The following is a 27082-nucleotide window of genomic DNA, read 5'->3' as shown; positions in this document are numbered from 1 at the left end:
GGCCCCCCCCCCCCTTAAAAAAAAAAAAAAAAAAAAAAAAAAAAAAAAATATTTAAAGCTTAGTCGAGTTTTGAATTTAGATTGCTTGTTCGTATTTACATATTTAGGGGTAAGTGTTCCTTAAATTTTAAAGGAAATGCCTTGAGAAATTTAGATGAGTTTTAAAAGAATGGGAATGCGGTAAGGATTCTCTCATCTGCTCTCTTGGAAATTTCTATTTGAATAGTCTGATGTGGGCAAAGATGAGGTCGACATTAACCAAAACAGTTTCCCAGTTCTATTTGGAATTGCATTCAGAGCCTGAAATATAGTTTTAATGAATACAGTAATGAAAATTGTTCCATTTTTGAGGGTGAACGTAATATTTGGAAGATTCAGAAATCTTTTGGAGCCAAGTATGTACTTGATGAAAAAAATCAATAGTCTTGGTATTCTTCTTTTGATCAAAATGAGATATCTTCTTAAATGAGACCAGTAATTTTCATGTGATTCACAAACTGATTACAGTCCAAGGAGGAATTTCAAACATATTTTCAGTATTGGAAGCCTTCCTGGAGTAAGTCCATATCCTCTCACGGTGCTTGTTTGAAGGGCAACGTTGGATGTATAGATTCTAATATGTTTGTTAGAATTCGGTTGTGTCATTTTACATTTAGCATACCTTTATATTTTGTCTCCCTTTATATTATTATTATGTGAATATTATGACTTTTTCATATGACTGTGGTTACGTTTCATACATCTTTCTCACTAAATATTCATAAAACAACTATTCCTCAGATTTAGAAATTTTGATAAGCACTTCTTTTTTCAGGAACACTTATGTAGAATACATTTAATTATGCATTCCTTTTATTTATTTATTTTCCTTGACTGGATATCATTCAGTGTAGGAGAAGAGGGGGATGGAGGGGGAGGGATTTCTAGGAGAGTTCTGATAGGGTGTCCAGGAGAGCGCCAGGGGGGCACCAGGGCTCAGTTTCACGCAGCACTAACTTCCAGAACCAACACATGGGAGAGAGGGAGCAATGGGTTCCGTGGCCCAGAGTGATGAGCAAAGTGAGAAGAGAAGGCTGAGGATGGAGCCCTGTGGACACCAGAATTTATATGGCGGGGGGACACGTTGGGGAGCTGGGAGCAATAAGAAGCGCTGGCTGTTCTGTGGGGTGGTTCAGGGCCTGAGCCCTGAAGTCGGATTGCCTGGGATCAATTCTTGGATGCCCCACTTTCTGGCTGTGTGATGGAGGACAGGTTATTGAACATCTATATGTTTCACTTTTCTTATTAATAAATTAGAGGAATCATAGTTTTTACCTCCTATGAGCTATGGAGCTTCTAGGATTGTACTTGGCACGTAGATAGGACCCAGATGACGGGGATGAGGGTGAGGGTGACGATGACGACGTTCTGCCAGTGACACTCTTGGAGCATAGGTTTCTCCACCAGTGGTTGGTTCTGCATCATCTTACATCCTTTACCTGCCTTCTGCCCACACTGGTGCTTTGTTAGCCTTGTTTATCCCAGTCAGTGGCATCACTATCCATCGAGGTGCTCAAGCCCCAGATCCATGATTTATCCTTGATTTCTCTCTGTCCCCCTCTCCTCATACTCAATTCATCAGCAGCTCCTTTGACTCCACCTCAAGATCCTATCCTGATTCCGTCTGCTGTTCGCATCTCCCTGCAACAGTCAGGTCAGGTCCACTTCCTCCTGTCCAGTCCCCCTGCTTCCACTCTTGCTTTACTCATCCTCCTGTCCGTTCCTTCCCCACCAGCGTCGTGAGTTGTCATTGTAAAATGTGTGTTAGCTCACAGTACCGTGCTTCTCTGCTGGAGACCCAGGTCCCTCACTGGTGCTGTCAGAGTGCCCTGCGGTTTTGTCATGCTCGCCTCTAACCTCGTTCCCCACCCCGTCACCCTTGTTTTCCATCCTCCAGCCAGTGTTCCTTCAACACACCCAGCTCATTCTTTCCTCGAGACATTTTCTCCAGGTTTTCTTTCTGCCCTTTTTTTTCTTCTGGTCTTTTAATCTCACCATAAACGTCACCTTCTCACCAAGGTCATCCCAGAATTACCCACTCTAAAATAACCGTCCACTCATTTTCCATTATATCACTCTATTTTATTTCTCTGCATATGCTTAAATATTAGATACTATTATGTATTTGCTTATTGTCTTTTTATTGTTTTGGATTATGTATTTGTTTAATCTCCTTCCTCTGTTAATAACTGTGGAATAAATGAATACATTGTAGAAAACCTCTCCCCTCTATTTGTGTCTGTCTCTGTATCTGTTTCTCTCAGGGAAAGGCTTCTGCTTGCCATATTTAATTTTACCAGGTATGGCTGGTGGTGCTCATGGGGCAGATGGGGGTGTCTTCGTCATTATCCTACTCATGAAATGCTGGGAAAGGTCATCAGTATTTCTGGTTACATAATTTGGATATAGTGATTATGCTGGGTAGTGTAACTAATGATGATTAAATGATACAAACACTGGGGTCTTATAAATGTTTAACTAGATAATTGGCTGTATTTGATCACTCATTTTTCTTATGCTATAGTGAATTCTCTCCTTTGTTTGATAAAAAGCCAGTTATAATGATTAATGGCATATTGTTCCAACTGATGTAAATCTCAGACACTTAGTGTCTTTAGGAATAGGTTACTTTTGAAATAGTTAAAGAAATTTTAGGGAGATCATTTTTCACATGGGAAGAAGCATGACTAATTAGACTCTGCTGGCACATGTGGTGTTTTGGTTTTGTTTTTAATATGTGTTTTTTTTTTTAATTTCTAGTGAGGTTTGTAGAAAATAATGTATAACAGCTTTATGTTAGATATTGTCGAAAGGATGTTCTAGTTTTTGTCGTTTGGAGGTGAGTAATATCTCTTTAAAGATCATACATAGCATAAGCTTTATTGCCAAATAAGATTGAAGGGCATTTTGAAGTTCTGTAACTTTTAAATTTTTGAGAAATTTAATAATGTTAATATAAATATAGTTTATTAGATTGCATAATTGGTAATATGAAAATCACCAGTAAGAGGTGAATTTGCAGTAACAGTGAAAACCATATTAATGATGTTAAATATTGTAATTAATACTGGCTTGTATATTAGATCATTGATAACAATACCTCTAGGAATTATCAGGACATAATTTTCTCTCTGGGGAGTCTGTTGAGTCCATGCTGTGACTCTTCTAATTTCCCCAGAGAGAATTATCATCATCCCGTTACCCTGAATTATCTTACTGCTCATTAAATGTTCCTGCCTTCAAATTTAAAGGAAATTAAAGAAATTAATTTAGTCATGGGAAATTATTAATTGTTTAACGAGGTTGCACCTGTGATAGTATGAGCCTGTGGCACAGCAGAAGGAATTTTATTTTAAAATGAAAAGTATTTATGTGAAGGAAGCAGTTAACAGACTGACATGTAGAAGTTAATCCCAATTAGTTAGCAAGATCTGGCGGTATGTAATTAAAGTGCATTCAGATCAACAAGAGATTTCATTAATGAGAATGCAGAACACTTAAGGTGTTATAAAAAGCTTCCTTCACTCTAGAGTTTGATTTTTTTAAGTTGTCATATGTAATTTTGAGTATTTATGTTTCTGAGATTTTAGGGTTCTTTTATAGTATAACTTGCAGATTCACATATCTCAAGAGACTAAACATAATTTACCACAAAAATGTAATGCAAATGCTTCCAACATCTGTTTTAATTGTGTCCTTTAGTTAAGGAGTTGTGGGTGTCTTATAGTTAGTAATTAAGAAATAAAATAACAACAATAAAAACAATAAACAATAAAACAACAATATCAAAACAATGTATGTAGGCTTACAGTTACGTTATTCATGTTAATTAGTTATATTTTGAGACTTATTCCAAAAATGAATGTTTGAAAATTCTTGTATGGGGTATGTATGTAGTCTTTATTTAGTAATTTTAGAAGCTACCCTGTGCTGAATTAATCACACCTTTTCTCAGTTTCTTTTGTCACGAAGAGCCTGCAGCTTCAAACTTGTAGGGTTTATGGGCTTTCAAGCAGTTATTATCTTCACTTTGCCTGTGAATTTAAACTTTACTGTGAGCATGTTCCAGCCCGATAGCTGAATTGCGGCCACACATGGTTTTGTTTATTGCATGCTCCCCCACAACAATTAGGAGGCCTTCGGGCAGAATAATTTTAGTTAGCTCTAGTGTATGGCACCAAGGAGCCTCACACCCAAGGGGTCAGGCTGTGTTCATTCATGAATCAGGAAAACAGTCCGCGTGATAACTGGGGTGTCCTGGTTGGAAGGCAGAGTCCAAGGCTGGGCGGTGCTCAGAGACCCTAGTAAGGATGTGGCTGGCATATGGGAAGCCTAGCTGTAGATACAGACAAACCCCAGTTTCGGCCAGAGGAAGAGGACCAAAGAAGCAAATCAGGGTCAAGACTAAAGAATTTCAGTCTTGAAAACCTGAGGACATGCAGGAGGCTGTACAAATCCAGAGCCTGTGGGGAGAGAGGCTCGGTGGCAGGCTGTTACCGCTGGCGCCCCTGGGGGAGGGGGCGTAGATGACGGTGAGGGAGTGCGTGAGCTTGGCTCTGTCCCAGGGGACACTCACGCACAGTTCTTTGTGGGGGTTCACCCCTCTGCTAGAGAAGTGGGAAACAAGGTTTGGGTAGCTGGCCCAGCTGAGAAAGATACTGGGCATTAGAACTGGGGTTTCGAGCCCAGGCCTTGCTGACTGACTCCAGAACCTGTGCCGTTTCTCTGGGGCTTTATGGGAACTCATTGGATTCTTCTGTACCGCCTGGCCCAGGTCCGGCCTCAGAGCACAGTGTTCAGGGCTTGCTGTACTGCCCTAAGAGGGCAGTGAATTAGCACTAAGGTCCCCTTTCCTGCTGCGGGTGCAAGGGGAGTCTCTGTCTCACCTGTTGGGAAGCTGTTACTGGCAGAGACAGCGTCCACTTGCAGGTCTGGAGTTTCCCCACTCCCCATGGAGCTTCTGCCTCAGATCTGCTGGGAGCTTCTCCGTGGTTACAGTCATGGCGATGCACTTAGAACTTTTATATTCATTAAGTTCTTTCAGCTACATTCACTTACTTAGTAAATATTTATTGTCTGTTTCATGTTGAGCTGCCTTCATGGCATCTGGACACAAAGATAAAACTTGGTTTCTGTCTTTGAGAAACTCTGTGTTCGGAGGGAGAAATATACACGTGTAAACAAATAATTAAAATCCAGTGAGGTCTGGAACCTAGCTCAGTGCCTGAGTTTGCAGCACTGTGTGGAGAGTTGACTGCTGTCGGCTGCTGTGCAGGCCCAGGGGCAGGAGCAAGCAAAGCCTCCTGGCGAGCTGAGGGTGATTCCTGAGAAGGGCTGGCAAGTCAGCCCCCAGGACGAGCTGGGCTGGCCAGGTGAGAGGGGCGCAGTCACTCAGAGGGCCTGGGACACACAGATGCCTTGCACGGAGGGGCCGGAGCTGCAGGCGCATTTGGCGCCGAACGGTGTGGTTGGAGGGGAGGCCCAGGGCAGGGGCCAGGTGACTGAGAGAGCTCCTGTCGTAGGTGGGTGTCAGTGTGTTGCGGAAGAAGCAGAGTAGCTTTTAACTTTCATAAAAGTTAAAAATCCTTTAAATGACTCACATCAAATCCAAAAGCCGTTTTGTGCAGCTCAGACAGATACCCTGGTCACTAAGGGACTGCAGAGACTGAGACCCAGTTTATCCACCAGAATGAGAGCACGGAAAGGCAATTTAAGTGATTTTATTTGGTTTATATTTTATACTGATTTGAATCTCATTATTTTACTGGGTTATTTTATTCCCATTATAACTCAAATGCTAAGCTAAAGAATATGGGGAATTGGACATCATCCAAAAAAGAGAATATAGCTCTTTCCTAAAAATAGTTCTTTACTTGCGTGGGCACTGATTTGATATCATCTTTTTTATTTTAAGCACCTCATACAGCGCTGCTTACATGGGGCATAACTCATCAAAATGAAGTGTGGCACTGAATACAATATCAGAGAGTCATTACCGAAGTATATGTATAACCTGCCTGGTGATCTCTTAAAGGAGACCTCATCCTACACAGGCTTATTTTTATACAAATTGCGGCGTGGCACAGACACGGGGGGGGGTAGTCAGAGATGTGCAGCTATGCTTCTTCTCATGTCAGCTCTGCACGTCTACACTGGGTGACAGGACATGGGAGCAGATGAGACAAGCTGTCACTCACCCACACTGCCCTTTGAAGAAAGGCCATGGGGGGAAAAGGTGCCGCAAATGGGCTGTGAAGTTTACATACACTGCCCACTGTTAAACAGATTACGGCTAATGAAGTGTCTAATGCTCAGGCCATATCAACCTAATCCTTGGTGGCAGTTCATCCCTCAACTGCCAAAAAACACCGCCCTCTGGCCCTCTCTCGCCCGCTCTGGCCGCCAAGCACAGGGAGGTGCCCAGCCTTAATAAACCGAGACAGTGTGTGATCTGACATGCAAATGTAGGTCATTGCATATGTAAATGTGTGATTACAAACCTGCATGCCAAAACACATTAGTGAGACTTTGCTCTCAGCATGCGGTTGTCACACTGCCTTAGCAGTTCGCGCTAATATTTGTCAGTTATTGTGCAGACAGAAGATGGAATTCCCAGTCAGGTTTGAAGTATGTGGACTGCGTGATACCGTTCCTAATGATGAAGCTGTATTTCACTGTTGAGACTGACAGGTTTCATCGGGAGAAGGAATGGTCTGTACATTTTGGGGAGAGGAAGAAAACCTATTTCTCAGATGTTGCAGACTATCCTAGTGTGTAAATTAAAAAATAAAAAAAAGATTTTTTAGAAAAGCCTGGAAAATTTAAAAAGTCTCTCCTCTTTAAATGAAACAAAGTTAAGAAAACTAAAGAAGTTGCTAATATCCACTGAATATATCTGAGAAGTGAGGCTTTGTAAGTTTCCTTTGTTAAGTAGGTGTCACAGTGACACTTAATTATAAATTCATCTCAGTGACCACAAAAAGAAATCTTATATATGAACAGAGTGGCAGGTTGTCTCCCTTTATTTTATAATTTTGTTTTTATTTTCATTTTTGACATACATGTTTCTAGTCCCAGTTTTGTTTTTTCATCAAAAGGCCTGAAATTGAAAATTGAACTTGAAAATACTGTGGATCATCATGTAGGGTCCCATAATGTTGTATCACATTGTAGGTGACTTTGTTTAGTAACCCTGGCAGTATAGCAAAGCCTATACTTAGGAATTGGGGATTGGGAATCAGCTAGACAATGATTTGGTGTGATAACATCTACCTTACAGGATTGTCATGAGAATTGAATTAGATGGCATATGAGGTACTAATTTATAGGACCTGTTAAGTTGTAGGTACCAAAAAAAGCCTTTTATTATTGTAGTAATGTTACTATTGTTATTCTGACAATTATTTATGGTTTTATATTTATATAATGAATTTGTGAAATTTGTATTTTGACTATTTTGCATGTCTTAAAGGAAGAGTGGTACTTTTCTTGACAATATTTTGGACTTTCCGAAGAAAGAAAAGCAATGCACAAGAGTAGAAATCATTGCTACCTTTTTTCTCTTTTTGAGAAACATTGTATTTGAATGACAGTGAAACTTTGGCAGAATTTTAGAGTTTTTGCTAGCATGACAGATGTAGTGAAATGAACAAGGTAACATGTATTAGGGGTTAGTGTAATGCCCATGTGTCAAAATAGCCTTTTACATAAGTCATGGGGTCATCAGCCTTGACTAAGGTTTGCTTGAGGGACTCAGAGATCAAATTACTTTAGTGGGTTTAGGAACCAGTGCGCCCTTTGGTTGCATTAATAGGTATTTAATGTTCAGTCTTACTAGAGGGGGCCCAGTCAGGCCCCACAAGGACGTCATGTTTACTCTGAGTCGGCTCAGAGTAGAGCAGGTCCAGAAGGATGTGAGCAGAGTGGTAAAAGGCCAAGAAGAGTGTACTTAGCAGTAATCTAGGAATCTTGAAAAGGCCCGTGTGTGTTTAGCCAAAAGAGAGAAGATAAAAGGGCATATGATGGCTAAACTATTGTTACACTTTTATAGGTAGATCGCTACAGATAATGAGTGTCATGAGGAGCTTAAAAGGCAGTATCCCTTGGACATGCGTGGTAACCTCAGCAGCAGACAGTGTTGGATCCTAGTGGATCCTAGATCTGTCCTATGACTGGTTGAATGAATGAATGAGTCTGTAAACAATGAACGAAAGAACTAGGACAGTGGATAAAACGTATAAGGAGTTGGGATTTGCCTCCAAATGGGGACGGCTGGGGTGCTGCCTCCCAGCACCTGTAATTCTTTCTCAACACCTTCCCTGTACCTGTGTAAGCTCTTTCAGAGCAGAAGCATTTCTGATGCATCTCTGTTTCTCTAGCAGCTAGTACAGTGCCCGATGCGTAGTAAGTACTAAAATGTGTTAGTTTCAAAAAGAAATGACATTTTCCACAAACAACAAAAAAATATTGTTTAAAAATGTAATTATGTACTGAGTGACAGAGGCCAATCTGAAAGGCTACAATACTGTATGGTTCTAACTATGTGACATTCTGGTAAAAGCAAAACGATGGGTACCGTAAAAAGTCAGTGGCTGCTGGGGTTTAGTGGGGAGGGAGGGATGAATAGGCAGAGTATAGAGGATTTTTTAGGGCAGTGAAAGTATACTATATGATACTGGTATACTATATGATACTGTAATACATGTCATTATACATTTGTCCAAACCCATAGAATGTATGACACCCAGAGTGAACCCTCACGTAAACCACGGGCTTTGGGTGATAACGATGTGTCAGTGCAGGTTCATCAGTTGTAACGAAAGCCCCACTCTGGGGGGGTGTTGGTAACGGGGAAAGCAGTGCATTTGTGGGAGCAGGGAGCGCATGGGGGACCTCTGCACCTTCCTCTTAATAGTGCTGTGAACCCAAAACTGCTTTTACACAATTACGTCTCTTTTTTTAAAATTTATTTTTACATCTTTATTGGAGTATAATTGCTTTACAATGGTGTGTTAGTTTCTGCTTTATAACAAAGTGAATCAGTTATACATATACATATGTTCCCATATCTCTTCCCTCTTGCATCTCCCTCCCTCCCACCCTCCCTATCCCACACCTCTAGGTGGTCACAAAGCACCGAGCTGATCTCCCTGTGCTATGCGGCTGCTTCCCACTAGCTATCTATTTTACATTTGGTAGTGAATATATGTCCATGCCACTCTCTCGCTTTGTCACAGCTTACCCTTCCCCCTCCCCATATCCTCAAGTCCATTCTCTAGTAGGTCTGTGTCTTTATTCCTGTCTTACCCCTAGGTTCTTCGTGACATTTTTTTCCCTTAAATTCCATATATATGTGTTAGCATACGGTATTTGTCTTTCTCTTTCTGACTTACTTCACTCTGTATGACAGACTCTAGGTCTATCCACCTCATTACAAATAGCTCAATTTCGTTTCTGTTATGGCTGAGTAATATTCCATTGTATATATGTGCCACATCTTCTTTATCCATTCATCCGATGATGGGCGCTTAGGTTCTTTCCATCTCCGGGCTATTGTAAATAGAGCTGCAATGAACATTTTGGTACATGACTCTTTTTGAATTATGGTTTTCTCAGGGTATATTACGTCTTTTTAAAAAAACCTTAATGATGAGGTGGTAAACTCACTGCCACTGGAATTCTTCTTGGTAGAACTTAAATGATTGTCAGGAAGTTTAGAAGATTTTCATACATTACTTGGCAGGTTGGACTAGGTGAATTTATATGTATATGTGTGTATTTTTGTATAATATGAATAGTGCGATACATACTTGTCGAGTGAATGGCTGTCTGCGGGTTTACCATAGAAATCACCTACTTATGTGAAGACAATCAATGATTGTGTGTATATTGTGTGACTGAAAACTTTTCTGACTTTTTTAATTACAGAAGGCCTTACGACCGGATATGGGCTATAATACATTAGCCAACTTTCGAATAGAAAAGAAAATTGGTCGCGGGCAATTTAGTGAAGTTTATAGAGCAGCCTGTCTCTTGGATGGAGTACCAGTAGCTTTAAAAAAAGTGCAGGTAAGATGACTTTAATTATATAAATCCACATAAAATTATACTCTGTGAAGAATAGAGAAAAGTGCATCCTGAATGATTGGGTCATGACAGTCTTAAGTTGAGAACGATGGGAAGGAATAAAAATTGTACTGTAAACACTTGCATTAAGTGCAATACATGGTGGAAATCATTTTTTAGTTTTAATACTACTATTAAAGTTCAGCTGGTTTTGTTCACCCAGATTCAGTAATGACTAGAATGATCTTAGAAAAGCTTTCACAGCTCTAGGTTTTAAGAGGCAGATTTGAGTTGTCACCATGGCTCCTAACTGGACGTGTGGCTACGTGTTGTATCCTGAGCTGCAGGCACTGCAGAAGGAAACACCAGGCTCACAGAATGCACAGCCTAATAAAGTCAGTAAACGGCAGGCAAGGTTAGGGGGAGGTTTTCGTTAATGTAGAGAGCCACACTGGCAATACGTGAAAGAAAACTGAAGTGAACTTTATTTACTGGAGAATAAAAAAAAAATGAAATAGGTAAAGTTAGAGGATTGACGTCTTACGTAAAATCCACACGTTGTATTGGTATCATTCTAGCATCAGCTCTGCTCTCCAGTCCTGACTGTCTGGCTTCCTCAGATCCATGGACCTGCCCCAGCTCACCTGGCCAGGCCCTGCCCCAGCCCGAGCCCAGGACAGGTCACTGCCCTGATGGGTCCACTCGCCTCTGGTCTCGAAAGCACTTGCCTTTCTGCCCCAGAGTGTGTTTGACATTGTACCGTTTTACTTCCCTTTTTCAGGGAAGGGCATTCTTGTTCACACCTGCCTGTGGACTTTCCATTTTACTCTGCAGCCCTGGTGTCTTTTCTGTGTCGAGACCTGCAAAACCTCAGTGTCCTCTTTTTATTATTATTTTAATTTTGTAAGGGATCAGTATACTTGCAACAGCTGTAGCAGAGGTGAATAGTTTTCACTCATATTTTTAAGCAAATAGTAAATATTTATGAAAGATTTTATGGGGCATATATGTTAGATATAAAGAATAGGACAGATGCTCTCATATCCACCACTCACCTTTGACACACTTCTGCCACTCCCTTCCTTCAGAGGTCACCATGTCCTGAATTTGTGTGTATTGTTCCTTTGCTTTTCTTTAGAGTTTTTCTCCAAATCTGTATACATTTCTGAATACATCTGTTGTTTGCTTTTGCATTTTTGAACTTATATAAATGTTGTCACATGTTGGTGTGTGTGGCTATGCTTTATTCTTTATATATCTAGTATTCAATATGTAGATATGCGTGTGTATGTGTAGTATTACATACTACGTGTGTATACTATCCAGTTCTTGTTACGTGCTACTGGTTGTGTACAGTTGTTTGCTGTTACAAACAGTACTTCCGTGATGTTCCTGTGTATGTTTCCTGGTGCAAGAATCTCCCTTTCACATGTGCCTGAGGATGGAAGTGATGAGCCCAGGGCCACGCATGGTCAGTGCTGCAAGTTTATACCGAGTTCTTCCAGCGGTTGCACCGTTGACCTTCTCTCCAGCAGCACGTGAGGGTAGCCGTCTTCTCTCATGTACTCTGCCATTTACAGTAAGAACATAAAATATACAATGCAGATATTAGTGTTTATGACACAGATGACTTTGGGAATGATTATTTCCTAACAACAGAACTCTGATCCTTTTTTTTTTTTTTTTTTTTTTTTTGTGGTACGCGGGCCTCTCACCGCTGTGGCCTCTCCCGTTGCGGAGCACAGGCTCCGGACGCGCAGGCTCAGCGGCCATGGCTCACGGGCCCAGCCGCTCCGCGGCATGTGGGATCTTCCCGGACTAGGACACGAACCCATGTCCCCTGCGTCGGCAGGCGGACTCTCAACCACTGCGCCACCAGGGAAGCCCTCTGATGCATTTTTAAAATGTCTTGAATTTCTAATACGTATCTCTGGGCACTGTGGGGTGGGGGAGGAAAAGAAGCTAGCAATTTTATTCCTGCTCACCAAGGGAAAAGGAGTCTATCTAGAGCAATGAAACGTTAAACCCTGCAGCGTGGATTCCTGGTTTCCCTAGTTCGCAGAAAGGAAATGTCAGTATGAGCTGTTGGCGTGGCTGGGATTGGAACGGAAGCCAGGCTGTCAAGGTGAGACCAGATCCTGGAGAGCTCTGAAACCAGGAACAGGACTTTGAGTAGGAGGGAAGTGAGGATGGGAAGTATGGATTCTCTAGGAGGGTAATAATCTTCAAAATCGGTTATTTTCAAGATAAAAGTACAAGCTGAACACACAGAACAGACTAGAGAGAAGATAGCTGCTGATTTGCCCCAGGTGTCAAGGCGGGGCTGGCTGGCTGGCTGGCTGGCTGGCTGGCTGGCTGGCTGGATATGTGGGTGGATAGATGGGTAGGTGGGTGCGTGTGTGGGTGGATGCTTGGATGGGTGGAAGGATGGGTGGGTGGATGAATGGGTGGACGGATGCATGGATGGATGGATGGAGTGAGAGACCATCTAGGTGGAGTCCCTGAGGCCTTCCTGGCTTCCCTCTCCCCCCTACCCCCCACCCCCGACCCTGAGTGTGGACAGAGAGACAGCGCTTAGTTCTGTCTCTAAGGATTGTGTTTTAAATCACAGAACCTTGTCATTGGAAATACTGAGAAAGAAGGGGAGAAAGAAGGGAAAAGGGAGGGAGGGAGAAAGAACAAAAGCTCTTCCAGGCCTCTTGTAATACCGTCTACATCGTTTCTGGTTGCCTGTATCCTTCTTTCCTTTGACTGGAAAATTGAATGGACAGGAGTGGATGTGCATGGTCGTGTTTCCAGTCAGTGCAGGGTAGATGCCCCTCCAGCTGCCCCCACTTCACACTATGGTAAACCCCAGACCGCTGCCTCCCGCTGTGCCGAGTTCAAGTTTGTCCTTTGGGCTTTGCCTTCTTCTGTGCTTCTTAGGGTTGCTATTGGGACATACTGTAGTTTAAACGTAACTCCTTTATACAAGAGAGAATTGTTGCTGTAAAGATATTCTTAGCTTCTGTAATTAGGGAACAGTATCTTAAACCTTTGTGAGGAGAAATATATTTGCATTTCAGACATGTTATTGATTTTTGTGATGTATTACACTTGCGCTGAACAATAAAGATCGGGGTTCTTCCTTTTTAGAAATCCACCTCTGCAGCTTAGTATGAAAATGTTTTAAACTATTGTTGACCAGACTCTTTTCCTGCCTGAAGAGTCCTAGCCCCTCTTCAAAAAATTCATAAGGAATCAAACGTTGGATATCCTCATGCAATTTGTTATTTTAAGGCTACTTTACTCATCTAAAGGACCATGTCACTGTTTCCAGCTCCTCTAGAATCCTTCCTGGTTGAGTTCATGTGTTGAAATGTTGCGTTTATAACTCATTTCTCTGCTCACAAATCTTTGATGAGACTCTTTAGAAGCAGCGTGCAGGTTCCTCAGCGTAGTTCTCCAGGCTCTTCTGAACTTTGTCCTGTGTCAGGTGTCACTTTTCTGTGGCCAACTTGCCGGAAGCCCTGGTGACTTTCCTGGATGTTTGCCTGTTACCTGTGTGTGGAAAGGAAAGAGTGTGTACTGAATGCACGTTCCTTCTTTGAAATCATAAAGAGGTTGAGAGCCTGCAGTGTATGACAGCATTAACCAACCTTCTAGAAAATTTGCCCACATCCCGTCATGATTTGTTTGCCAAAAATTAAGATGGTTCTTAACTGATGGAACATTTTTGCAATTCCACATACTGGCTTTGCTGCCCTGTCTCCCTGCTTCCCTTCCTGTTGCTCGTTCAGTTCACTTCTCCAGTGTTAGCGATCACCTGATGTTCAGTGGTTAGCATCTTAAGGCTTTGAGAACACCAGCATGAACAGAATAACGGGGCTCGTGGATTCCAGTGGAAGTGCAGCCAAGACACGTCTAAAATAGTGAGGGAGGAACCACAGTGGGTGCAGCCTTGAGGGGCCCAGGGTGAGAGGGAGGTTGGGAAAGTCTTCACAGGCGTCGGGCTGTGTCTCAGAACCACAGTTCTTTGTGTTGGAAGATTATCAAAGAATTGTTTTGATCTCGTCCACTTAATCTCTGTTTTATTATACTTAGTTCATTGATTAGAGCTGTGTAATTGGAATTGGTAGATGTGATGTTATAGCATGAATTTTGGTTTTTTGTGTCTCAGTTCTGTGACCTTTTTTACCCTGACTTTTTAATCGTAGGTGAAGTAGTTTGATCCTTAGTTCATTAATGCTTAATTTGTCTTTTCTTACTCTTACGTTGTATGTTGAATAATACTGTTTTACTGTGGGACATCCATTGTCAGTCAGTGACATTTATTAGAGTCACTTTTGTATAAAGCACTTTTGTATACTTACAAACAAACAAATAGTGATAATATACAGTATTTGTTCAGATTCACCCTTTTGATCCGGCTGATCTCAAAAAAACTTTCTGAAAGAACAAATATTCTTTGATATTTGTTTTACTTATATTTACTTATATTTGATAATTATGTTAAAGCATTCATCAAGAAAATCACTTTTTAGAGTATATTAATGAGTATAACTTGCTCTTTTACATGTGTTCATTTTAGATTAAAGATTTTGCATGTTTGCATGTAATTAGACATTAGGATTTGCATGCAATTAGAAATTTGTGGGCAGTAGCTTCTTCCGTAATGCATACACTGATTTTAATATATTTAACACTTTATAGCCATATATTCAGTCTCGTTTTCAGTGTTCACTGTGCTTACGGAATTCGTCCTGCAGCTTTTATCAACTTCATTATTTAATCCCTATAGACTTCTTTGAAACTTTCAATAGATACTTGAGCAAATGAAAATTAGGAAGCATTTGTAAGAATAATTTATATATTATATATTTTTTAAATTGGAGAATAATTTAGTAATTGATACTATACTAGTTTACTTGTCGAGGAGGCAGAGACTTCATCTTAAAAAATTAAAGCTTCTTAATTTTATTCATTTGTACTTTAAATTTTATTTTAGGCATTTTGAGGCATATAAAAATGTAGTAAATTTTTAGCCTTACCGAGTATTTAGAGAATGGGGCATTCTAGTTAACAAAATTTGGGGGTTATAATGAATTAAGATATATACCATAAATAGATTACTAACATTAAAATATTTAAGTGATACAGTGGACATCAATGAAATAGTTTAGTTATTTGTCCATTTTTTGATGTTTCACAAATTTTTCTTTTAGCATCTTATGGTACCTTAGGGTCATCATTAAGATAAATGCAAGTTTTGATTATGTGAGTTTATCTTAAAATTTTTAAATGAGAAACTCTTCTAGTGGCCAAGCCTGGTGAGTAAATATTGTTCTTTGTGTGAATCTTCTCTCTCCTTGACATCCCCACCGTCCTCCCCATCGTCTCAGTGTAAGGTGCTTCTCTTTCCTTGAATTGGGATGCAGGGACGTCATCTTCACTAGGGTTTCTTCCCCTTAGTCTGTGCCCAGCAATCGTCATTCTCTTCTGTCCTTGAAGCCCATCCAGTTCAATATTTGTTCCATCTTGCCCCTTGTCTGCCAGTCTGCAACAACACCCCCCTCCCCATTCTCTTTTCTTTTTTTCTTAAATATGTTTTCAGCCCCTTGCTCTCATTTTCCTCTGTCCCTTTCCTGGCACCATGCTGACTCTGCCAAGACCAGGCGTCACGGTTGCTCAGCACTCCCACCCCCGGCACCCGGTCTGCTCGCAGCACTGTCACAGCCCACCCTGTGCTCTGCTTGTCCTGTCTTAACTCTCCACATCCCCTCTTCATCTCCCCGTCTCATTTCTCTCCCATTCTGTCTTTCCACCAAAGCTTGTTCTTTGACCTCATCCTGACCATGGCCCTCTATTCCATATTCTCTAGACCTCTTATTTAAGGTCTGATTTCAGTTGTTTGTGTGTTTCTTGGACCTTTGTCAGCTATTTGAGCAATGCGGATGTTTCCACTTTACAATCTCCCCCATCTTGCTCCTGTCTTGCTAACCCCCCGGGCAGGGTTTCTCTTCACTGGGTGTTTCTTCATTTCTCTGTTCACATGTAGCCACTGTTCCACACCCCCTAGCACAGAAGGGTTCAGGTTATTTCTTGGAGTTTTGCTTACCTTTCTTTGGAAAGGCACTCTCTTGTACTCCCTACTTGGATATATTTTAACCACGGTAGTGAGAAGAACACAAACCAGCAGGTACATACGATTACAATGTTGTCAGTGGTGGAGTTAAAAACTACCACCTACTCTGAAGCCTCAGCCACGGCCCGTGTGCCTTCATGCTTAGTGGAAAAGGGCATCTCCTGTGTGCCAGTGATGACCTCTGCCATCTGCTGTGCTTTCACGATTGCACAGCCATCCTAATTCACCTTCCCTTCCCTACCTGCGCTCTGGACAAGATCTTTCTCTTCTGTCTTCCTGGAGACTTTTTCAGCTGCTGCCCGTTTCTCCCGCATCCACCTCTCCTCTCCTGCAGTGTCATCACTTGACGTTCTTACTGACGTCTCCGTAGTAACTGTTGCTTCAACACCCACAGCTTCTTCACACTACACTGGCTTGGTTCTCCTGTCTTTCTGGATATCCCTTTTCTTATTTCCTTCAGTGGCATCTCTTTTTCCCACTCCTTTCAGGATATTTCTCACTGTCATGATTTTGGATTGTTTGCTTCTCCTGCATCACCTTCTCCCTGATCCCTGTAGGGTGGCTTCTGAACCTCTGGAAGCCCTGACTAAGCTTTGCTGAGCTTCAGGCTCTCAGGAAGTCTGAACAAAGGATGAATTTCCCGTGGTACATATTAGAAGCTTTTTAATTTTAAGCAAAAAGGACTGATTGATGCCCTAGGAGTTAGATCTCTATATACTAGCCTGTTGAGTTAAAAGGCACTCCCTTGGAAACAAAGGTTTTTTTTTTTTTTTTTAAAATAATCATGGAAAAATTAAGGACACACACAGGTATCTAGTTCCTTGCCATCATTTGTCAGGGCCTTAAGGAATCCACGAGGAAGAAATTGAGTCCTGTCTTTTGCCTTGAAGTTCAGACACGTTGGTGCATGAAGAGAGGAAGGCTGATGGCTGCTGGATTACAGGCCTGGGTGTCAGAGGAGCGGGGTTCCTGGCTCCAGTGCAGATCTCTTCGAGCACTCACCTGGCTTAACTTCCGCCCCCCTCTCCACCCCTTAGGGGCCTGTGTATTGAGTCAGGGAAGGGCTGGTGGTAGAGACTTTCATTATTTGGAGATTATCTTGTTCGATGATTGTAATTTACGTCTAGAGAGGCCACTCAGCCCTTCTGCCATGGATTTTCTAACTCCCTCACCCATCTTCCATCCTTCAAATAATAAAGTCTGTGCCTACCACCCAGCAAGTGCGGGAACCAGAAGTCACTGTGGCATCCAGGTTGCAAGGGGCAGGAACACCGGGGAAGACAGAGGCACAGTCCAGGGGTGAGATCAGAAGGACGGAGGGCACGTGGGAAACAGGCCTCAATGTGGGACAAGCTGCTCAGTTCATTTATTCAGGCTCTGTGAAGCTGGTGAGGCCCAGATGTTTGGTTGAGATTTCCATTTATTTAAGATTTATTTAAAGTAAGATGTAACAGGTTTGTCAAACTGTCTCAGTATATTTTTTGAAGTACTTCCTTCACTACATTTTAAGTGTTTTTTTCTCCTAACAGACCTACAGATGCCCTTTTAAGGACATTTGTGTTTAATGTTTAAGTCACTTGAAAGCCTTTTCCCTCCAAAGATACCTAGTGTTAACCTTTTGAGTTTCATTAGTCGTGAGTAATTTTGGCAAAATTTAAAGGTGACAAAAGAAAACTTTTTAAATGATTCAGAGAATACCAAGAATGTATCAGCCAATCACTTGCTTAAACACTGCTAATAACTTTGCTCGTATCAAACGTTAGTTTAAAAACCCAAACATTAGTTTAGAAACTCTGGTAGAGCTGGAAAGATACCTTCTGAAGACAAGCTTGTAAATAGTTTATGAAAATCCAGATTTTTTTTCATGTGTATTGCCTTTTGCTCACGGAATCAGACAGCTTTGAATCTATGTCTGCGAATGATTTAATCTAAAGATTCAGTTTCTGTTTTTGTCTTGACATGCTGGCTAAGAGAAAAAGCAAGATAAGATACTTCTGAATTTCCAATTAAAAGTATTTGGTTCAGAATTTAGTTTTGCCTTAAATGTGCCAGCAATGCTTCATTCCTCAGTGTTTGAGAAGTGACTTTTGGTATTGAGAATTCAGTTCAAGATGAAAGTTAATTTGTTAATTCTGAATTAGTTTAATTATAAGTTGAATTAAAGATTCATGATTTCATCATGGCACAGTTCTGTCTTTTTATTTTGTGTCTAGTTAGGGTTTCCTAGAGCTCTCATACGCATTCTCATCTCGCTCAGTCTTTCGTGTTTTAATACTTTCCCGTCATAGAGACATTGATTACTGGGAGATTAGATTTATACATGTCTCCAAGTTTGTGATTTTTTTTTTTTTCATTTTAGTCACTAGTACCAGAATGATCCTTTCTCTGTTTCCTTAAAAAAAGTTTTCAGGAATTCCTTCAAGGTCTAAGACATTCAAAATTTTGTACTTCCCCACATTTCTTCAAGTTGTATCAAGTCCCCTGTGATTGGTAGTTCCCGAGAATGGCATCATAAATAAGTAGTGTGTGTGTGTGTGTGTGTGTGTGTGTGTTTCATATCAGTAACTAACATCAAGTTCAAAATTTTCTGTTTACATTAATATTTGTTATAGTTGTTTGATTTGTTATTTAGTGACAACATCATTTTTCTGGCACCTTTTGGCATTTTGGGTAATGAGTGGCTTTCCTACGTGAAATTGCTAAATGTAGAGTTTACTCCTTTAAGTAATGAACTTGTCATTTTACTTATTTCTGTAAGAAATCTTTCTGAGGTGTATTGCACTTCCCTGCATATATGATTCAAGCTTCGGAAGCCTGGGCAGCCACAGCCCGTCCCTCGAGGCACTCATGTCACTGCGTGCAGCAGCACTTGCGGGTTGAGTGTCACGTTCTGTGCTCGGGGCTGCAGTCTGTCCCTGACGGTGTGCCTCCTGAGGACTGCAGGCTGGTTCCCTTATTTGTAGCTATAATAAAACATAACGATAACTTGGCATTCAATACAGTTTTGTGAATCATGGAAAAGCAAGAAAATGAACGTGTTATCCTCATTTATGCTTGGAGTGTTGACTTATTAAGATATTTATTTATTGTTAGTTTTCCATATGCTTGGAACATTGAGCGATTTCTTTGTTTTCAGAGACATACTAAAGAGCCCTTTGATTGTATTATTTATTTTTATGTTTTTTACATTAGATCAACGTTTCTCAACCTTTTCTTTATTTTCACCCCTCACCTTTTTAGACATTTTTTCCCAATTATGCCCCCCACCATGAAATTTTAATTCTGTAGATACAGTGTGTCTGTTTAGGTATCATATGTATATCTGTGCTTAAAGAGAGTAAGACTTTGTCACCCTCTCTCTGAAGAACCAATTTTCACCTCCTTGGAAAATTGACAAGGGTATCAGCCCTGTCAAGAATGCATGCATTAGACCTTTTAGACCTGATTTGATCATATAGATTAATGGTTCAGAGCTTGGGTTATAGTAGGATAACTTGGAGAATGAATTCTGGCTGCTCCATTAATTACCTATGTGAACTTCTGTCAATTTCTTAAGCTTTCTAAACCTACTTTCCTTCATGTGTAAAGTGGAAATACTAACATTATTGTCCTCATGTGGATTAAATGAGAATTAAACGAGGTGGTTCATGCAGTATATTTAGCACATATTGTTCAATATTTTAACTGTTATTATATTAATATATCACAGTCTCACAACTTCCGTGCTCTTCGATTTGAACTTAAGATTTGAAATATCTAGCTCTTCTCTTCTCCCATTTTTAATACTGACTGCCCCTGGAGGGAAAATGTAACCTCTAGTCACATGGGATAAAATACCTGTAGATCTCCACAGCTCCTAAAAGCTAATTGGAAAGAATACTTCTTAGTGTGTGTGTAATTATGTGCAAAGTATTACAGTGGACTTACATGGTAACTTGAACCATAGATTACTATTTTATTAAGTAATTCTGGATTTTATTTTTAGATATTTGATTTAATGGACGCCAAAGCACGTGCTGATTGTATCAAAGAAATAGATCTCCTTAAGGTAAATAACAAATGAACTGTTGACTGTTTTGAACATAATTGAATAGGTTGATAAAAGTGATTTATTAAATATCACACTTAAAAATAAAAAGATTTTTGAGATACAGCTTATGCTGCACCGATTTCAAGTAACATATAAGTTTGAAATCAATATATTGAAGAATCCAGTTACCTTTTGGATTTACTGTACAATAATTTAATTGGAACATTTGGTAGGATTAGCTTTTTTTTTCACGGTACGCGGGCCTCTCACTGTTGTGGCCTCTCCCGTTGCGGAGCACAGGCTCTGGACGCACAGCCTTAGCCATGGCCATGGCTCACGGGCCCAGCCGCTCCGCTGCATGTGGGATCCTCCCGGACCGGGGCACGAACCCGCGTCCCCTGCATTGGCAGGTGGACTCTCAACCACTGAGCCACCAGGGAAGCCCTGGTAGGATTAGCTTTTTTCCCCCATTTCAAACTAGAAGATAAATAAAATAGACATAAAACATTGAAGAAATTTTTTCTCGATGATCCCAGATAGACACATTCTAAATGTTAAGTAATGTAAATGCATATTAGCATTATCTCAGGGTATGGTATATTGAGAATGTGGACTGATCCAAATGGCTCACGTTTTAAAAATAATATTTCCATATCTTTTTGCAGATGTAGAAAGGGTGGTGTAAAAAGTATGTCAGAATTAGCTTTTCAGTTTCTTATCCACTCAAAGAATAGGACTGACATTTCAGTTACCGTCACACTGCATTTATTATAGTGAGATTTCTTTTGAGGAATTCAGTGGTTTATGTTATATTTTTAACTTTTGGATAAAACTTGGATGATTTTTATGCCATCCAGTTTTGTTTGTGCCTGAAGTGAATCAGATCTATTCAAAAAGATAAGAGTAAGATCAGATTGAACCATGCTTTCCACTGTTCTATTTGTTGTAGTTATTTCCTGGGACATGAAGTGACTGCTTTAATAAACCTTTGTTAGAGAAATAATATATCATCATAGAAAATGTGGGAGGAAAACCTTTAAGTAGAAAGAAGAGAAGAAAATCCTGTGTATACTCTTTGGGATCATTCTTGAATAAGTTTCTTTGAGTATACTCTTTGGGATCATTCTTGAATAAGTTTCTTTGAGAAATGATTTTTCTTATGTTACCTTGCTTAAAGATTGAATGAAAAGATTGTACAAAAAGACTGTAAATGTGTATAGACTTATGAATATATTTCTACAAGGTGAAAAATTTTTAAGGTAATTTAATAATCAACCCCGTAGATAAGTTTAGAATATTTATATTATTTGATGTAAAAGTGATATTTAGATGCAATATAGTAGATGCCAGATTTTTACCACTGGCTGGAGTTATACTAGGATCACCCTTAACTTCAAAATAGTAGTAAAAAGGAATACTTTACTTAACATTGAGTGGCCTTAAATGACATTTATCATTTTGAAGGATATAATTTTTAACAATTGGTGATTTAATTTAGTCATTCGTTTATATGCATGTATTTATATATTTGTTCATCATAGCAATACTTTAAAAAATTTTAAGTGTATAATTTACTCTATTATTTCTAATAAAAATATTAAAATAAAAATGATGTCTGGTTTTACTTTCAATAAGTATAATACTTATTTCAAAATTCACTAGATTAAAGAAAAATATAGTCATGTTAAGATTTCTGTAACTTAAAAATGAAATGCAGTAACTAACTTTATTCTTAAGTTATGAAACTGTGACTCTTGGGAATTTACAGTAAGAAAACTTTTTGATGCCTGTTTTTTTTTTTTTTCTCAGCAACTCAACCATCCTAATGTAATTAAATATTATGCATCATTCATTGAAGATAATGAACTAAACATAGTTTTGGAATTAGCAGATGCTGGTGATCTATCCAGAATGATAAAGGTAAGGTTTGTTTTTTTTTTTTAAACTGAAGATTTATTTTTTCTGATTGAGTTGTAGGTTAAAAATATAGGCATGTTAGCTACTTTAAAGACCTCAACGTGGTGCTTAACATACGGTAGCCCTGTAATAAGTGGTAGGCAGTAGTGATGATTATGATTATGAAGCTAGATACCTGGTGAAGTCACACGGGATATGTGAACACTCCGAGACCAACCTGGAAATAGACCGAGGGCTCGTCTTCTGTAAGCTGAAGTTATAGTTTTGCAGCTTGATTTCTCCAGCCAGAGCACCCTCAATCCTGCATCTCTGGACATCAAACAGAGGGACCAGTGGGAAATTGTAGAGCAGCCTGACCTGGGCTGTCCCTGCTCCTGGGAGGGATGCTCAGAGAAGAAAGTGGGCCTTAGATTCAAACTTGCACATCAAACCCTGATTTGACCACTTAAAAGTTATTTCTTTTCTAAGGGCATATTAATTGGGTTTAAGTTCAGCTACGAGTTATAGAAACTGCCAAATAACAGTAGGCTAAAAACTACTTATACTTGGGCTTAACTTAACTTCTTTTTTTTTAATTTATTTTTTTGGCTGCATTGGGTCTTAGTTGTGGCATGCGGGATCTTTCATTTCAGCACGTGGGCTCTTCGTTGTGGTGCGCGGGCTTCTCCCTAGTTGTGCTGTGCAGGTTTCCTCTCTCTAGTTGTAGCGCACAGGCTGCAGGGCGCATGGTCTCTATAGTTTGCGGCATGCGGGGCTCTAGTTGACGCACGTGAGCTCAGTAGTTGTGGCACGCGGGCTTAGTTGCCCCGTGACATGTGGGATCTTAGTTCCCTGACCAGAGATCAAACCCATGTCCCCTGCACTGCAATGCAGATTCTTTACCACTGGACCACCAGGGACTTACTTAACTTCTGTGTGCCATATTTTTTCCAAAACAAAATAATAATAGAACCTACTTCATAGGGTCGTTTTAAATGATTAAGTAATTGATATTTACTAAGAACTTAGAAGAGTGTCCCACGTATAGGAAGGCTATGTATATGGAAGCTGTTGCTGTATTATTAGTGTTATTACGTATATTTCTCTGTTGCATAAAATTCTGGGGCTAATATGGCAGTTCTGATCTCAGATTCTCAGAGACCAAGCCTGTTTACAGCTGATCAAGTCGTAGGCATGAAGGGAGAAGGGTACTGGCTGGCTGTATCTAAGGCACATCACTAGATGCTGCCACACACTGTTTTCCGTTTCATCCCATTGGCCAGAATTTCATCTCATGAACGTGTGTAGATGCAGGGGAGGCTAGCATGCGTAGTCTTCATTTGGCTGTCCATGTGTGAGCTAAACTCTTACTCTGGAAGCTGAATTGAACAGTGTGGAAATCAGCAAAGACCAACGAAATGAGAAAAAGTGAGAGCTGTTCATTCTGAGCCTGTTCCAGCAATGGAGTCAACCACTGTCACCAGCGTGTTGGCAGAGATTCTCGGGCAGGTAGAGGAGGAGGGACTCTTTATAGTGGATAAAAGAGGAGGCTTCGGGTGTGCCCTGATGGGAGGCCACTGACACACAGAAGCTGTTGGTGAGCTCACTCCAAGTCGGGCATCTTAGGTGACTGGCGAGGCTGTGTATTTGGCTTTCTCTGGTTGGTCCTAAGTTGGAAGCAAGGATGAAAATTGGGGAAGCTGTCAGTTATTAAGTCCTGGCCATTTGGGGCTGTTACAGAAGTTACTGTTCAGCTTACTGGATTGTCACTGGAGAGAGCAGTCTGACCTCCTCCGAGTCTGATGGAGCAGGCTGGCTTCCCGGGCTGCTTGTTAAAGATGGAAGGTTGGTTTCCTGGTCAGGTTGCTGGGGACTGTGGTTCAGAGTTCTGTTTTTATATGTGGTCTGGCCATTGTCTATTTGTATATTTAGTCTCTTAACAGATACCTGAGCACAACCAGTAATCTCTGCTACATGGAGTTCTTGTAAGGGGTTTTTAAAAACAGTGTTAGGTGCTTTGTATGCATTATCTTGTTTCCTCGTCAGAAGAATTCTTAGAGGTAATTTTGACACTTAGAGAAGATAAGTATCATTGCTAATAAATAGAAGAACTGTATTTGAAGTTAGGTTTGTCTGATGTAAAAACCCATGTGTTTTTCTTTAGTGGCCCTTAAGAATTTTTGTATCACAAAACTCCTTTGAAAAATCAGATGAAAACTCTTGACCTTCTCCCCCGGAAAATGCTGATGCATACACAATTTGTATTCCGTTCCAAGCCCTTTGCAGATGTTCTGATCAAGGTGTTTGTGGGTTTACTAGCAGTAGCTGAGAACCCTGCTCTCCAGGGTGAGTTCAGTGTCAGCCACTTAAACTCTCATTACTTAACTTCTCTTAGGGTCAGTTTCCTCATTTGTAAGATAGAGATAGTTGTGAGATTGCTTTCTAAATTATAAAAACGCTACATAAAAGGAGGATAACATTCCTGCTATCACAGAATGCTATCAAGCTAACTCTGTTTAAAGTCCTGTGGTAGGATGACACACTTCCCATCAGTTACCTGACTTGCTGTTGTAGGGACTTCCCACCGCTACCACAGATAGCTAACCACCAATTAATTTGCAGTGTCTGCAAATTAATTAACAATAAAAAAAAATGTAGTCTTCATTTTAAAAAGAAATGCAAATACACAAATGGAAAATCTTACAAAACAGCTGTCTATCAAGATGAGACTCATAAAAGCTCATGTAAATAATCCTCACAAGAGAGACAACTAAGATAACATTCTTTGCTTGAACCTTTAGGTACAAGAGTTATTTAATTACTTAGAGTGCAAAGGAAAGAGGGCAAATCCCTACTGGGCAAATGCCTGCTGAAGCAGATGAAAGAAACAGACAATTTCAGTTACAGAGTCTTGCCCTAGATTGAGATCTTGATGATTTAGGGGCTTGATTGCCTTTTAGAGTTTTTGCTCTTGTTCAATCTGGTTTTCTTCCTTTGCTCCTCCTACTTTACACATAAAGGTTGCTGTTCCTGGCCTAATGCCAAGGCATGCCTGGGCCTAGGACATTTACCTTGGAAGAGTACGCCTATCCTTTCACACTTGAGAAAACTAACTCAAAACCAGAGTGCCTTACAGAAGCCCTGTTATCTCCATCTTCAGCAGATTCAGATTTCTTCGGTCCATGAGGAAGGAAGAATTTGTCAGTGTGATCTTATATTTATTGTGGTGGTGAACTCAGCTCCATATTCAAACAGACTTGCCATCACTTGACATTATCAAGGAAATTTTTAATCAGCTGACCCTGTGGATCTAGTAAGATAGATTCAGAAGAACAGAACTCTGGTAACGAGTGGTAACTTACCATTATAGAATGGATAGCTATACCCTTAGTCAGGGGCTACTGATTAAAATTTGAAAGTATCTATCAGGTAAAAGACTATTTAGGGAACTTTTTATAAAAATAAAATATATCAACTGATTCCTAGTAAGTTATAAGCTTTTAGAGCAACATAGTGTATACTTTGGTAGAATACTGGAGTGGTTCTTCTTGACAGGATTAGTGCTATCATTCCTCCATCCTCACCCATAGGCTTTACTGTGTAAGCCTTTAATGATCCTGTCCTTTGTTAGAGCCGCCATCAGTTTGCCTAGTCAAGATAGAAGACATTCTTGGGTCTGGTTTTCCAGATCCTCTTGGAGCTGCACTTGTAAAGGTTGAAAGTAATACTATCAAGCCTGTAGATCTCACGGTAGTCTCAGCATAATGACCATAACGGAAAGTTTGACTAGTGTTCAGAATAGAAATTTTGACTAAGCAGATTCACATAAGTAGAATGTCTTCATATCCTGATTATAGTCATGTATGCCTTTTGCAGTATGATATTTTAGACCTGACCAAATACCTAATTGTACTGGGAGGGAATAATTTAATAACTTGGGAGGATCTGACCTGTGAGATCTCTCCTGCTCCTTCATCGAACAGAATTACTCTGATTATGGATTGATGCATTTCAATAGGACACATAGTTGTCGCTTTTCTCTCCATTTGACTTAGTAAGCGTAGTGTTTATTATTTTTTTAAATATAAAATATCTCTAATTACTTTTCTCAAATGGTGAAAGCCTTAACTTTCCTCCCTGCATTTCCATCTCCCAGATAAACCACTGACTTTTACGTGCATAAAACCTTTCCAACTTTATTTTGTATCTTTACACACATACACATACATACAAAAATATATACTGATTGATTATGTATTCTTTCTGAGACGCATCACAGTGTATTTAATTATTGCTTTATTATAGACAGTTGGACTGTTTTCATCGTTTAACTCTTACAGAGAAAGCTCCAGTACAAAACCTTGTGTGTTTCGATACAACAGTATCATACACACTGTACTTAATAGACAGTTACACAGATTTCTATAAATAATATTGCTGACCAATAGGGTATATGCATCACAGATACTGCCAAATTGTTCTCTCAAATAGTTATGCCAATTTGTAGCCTTAAAGAAAATAACACTCTTTAATTTGTTTATTTACTGGACATTGTGTGCTGTACGCCTGGTTTATGGCTTCTTGGAACTTGTCTAGGAGAGAGGCATTTAACTGACACTCATAGAAAACTGTGTAACTGGAGTTGTAATAAGTTTTGTAAAGGAGTAGGATAGATTAGAATGGTAGTTTGTAACAAGACAGCCAAATCTAGACAGACTGGGAGCTTCTGAGGGTGATAGAGGACTCTAAGCAGTGATGCTATGGCCTTGATTTAACGACTTAATCTTAATGATTGAGCTGCAGTTTCCTTAGGTATGAAATTGGGTTTATAATACCTGCCTCATAGTCTTACTATGAGGGCTAAATAATATATAGGTATTTTATTTTTGTAGGCATATGTACAGATGTGTGCACATACTTAAGTATTA

The 27082-nt window shown here is 40.1% G+C and overlaps 1 protein-coding gene across 5 annotated transcripts in view; it reads left to right on the top strand.

Moving 5' to 3' along the window:
* The window catches only part of NEK7 (NIMA related kinase 7), a 146030-nt gene that overhangs the window by 61985 nt on the left and 56963 nt on the right, over positions 1–27082 (top strand). For 4 of the 5 annotated variants that reach the window (XM_024732228.1, XM_024732226.1, XM_024732224.1 and 1 more), the window contains exons 3-5: positions 9967–10107; positions 20214–20276; positions 22068–22178. In XM_024732228.1, the coding sequence (XP_024587996.1) occupies positions 9967–10107; positions 20214–20276; positions 22068–22178 (315 nt within the window). The remainder of the gene's footprint in view (positions 1–9966; positions 10108–20213; positions 20277–22067; positions 22179–27082) is intronic. The other variant, XM_024732229.1, reaches the window with a different exon arrangement.

This window comes from Neophocaena asiaeorientalis, unplaced genomic scaffold, assembly GCF_003031525.2.
Source record: "Neophocaena asiaeorientalis asiaeorientalis breed wild unplaced genomic scaffold, Neophocaena_asiaeorientalis_V1.1 scaffold896, whole genome shotgun sequence".
Classification (NCBI taxonomy): Eukaryota; Metazoa; Chordata; class Mammalia; order Artiodactyla; family Phocoenidae; genus Neophocaena; species Neophocaena asiaeorientalis.
Note: the sequence above shows the minus strand (reverse complement) of the source record. Positions and strands in the feature narration are given on the sequence as shown.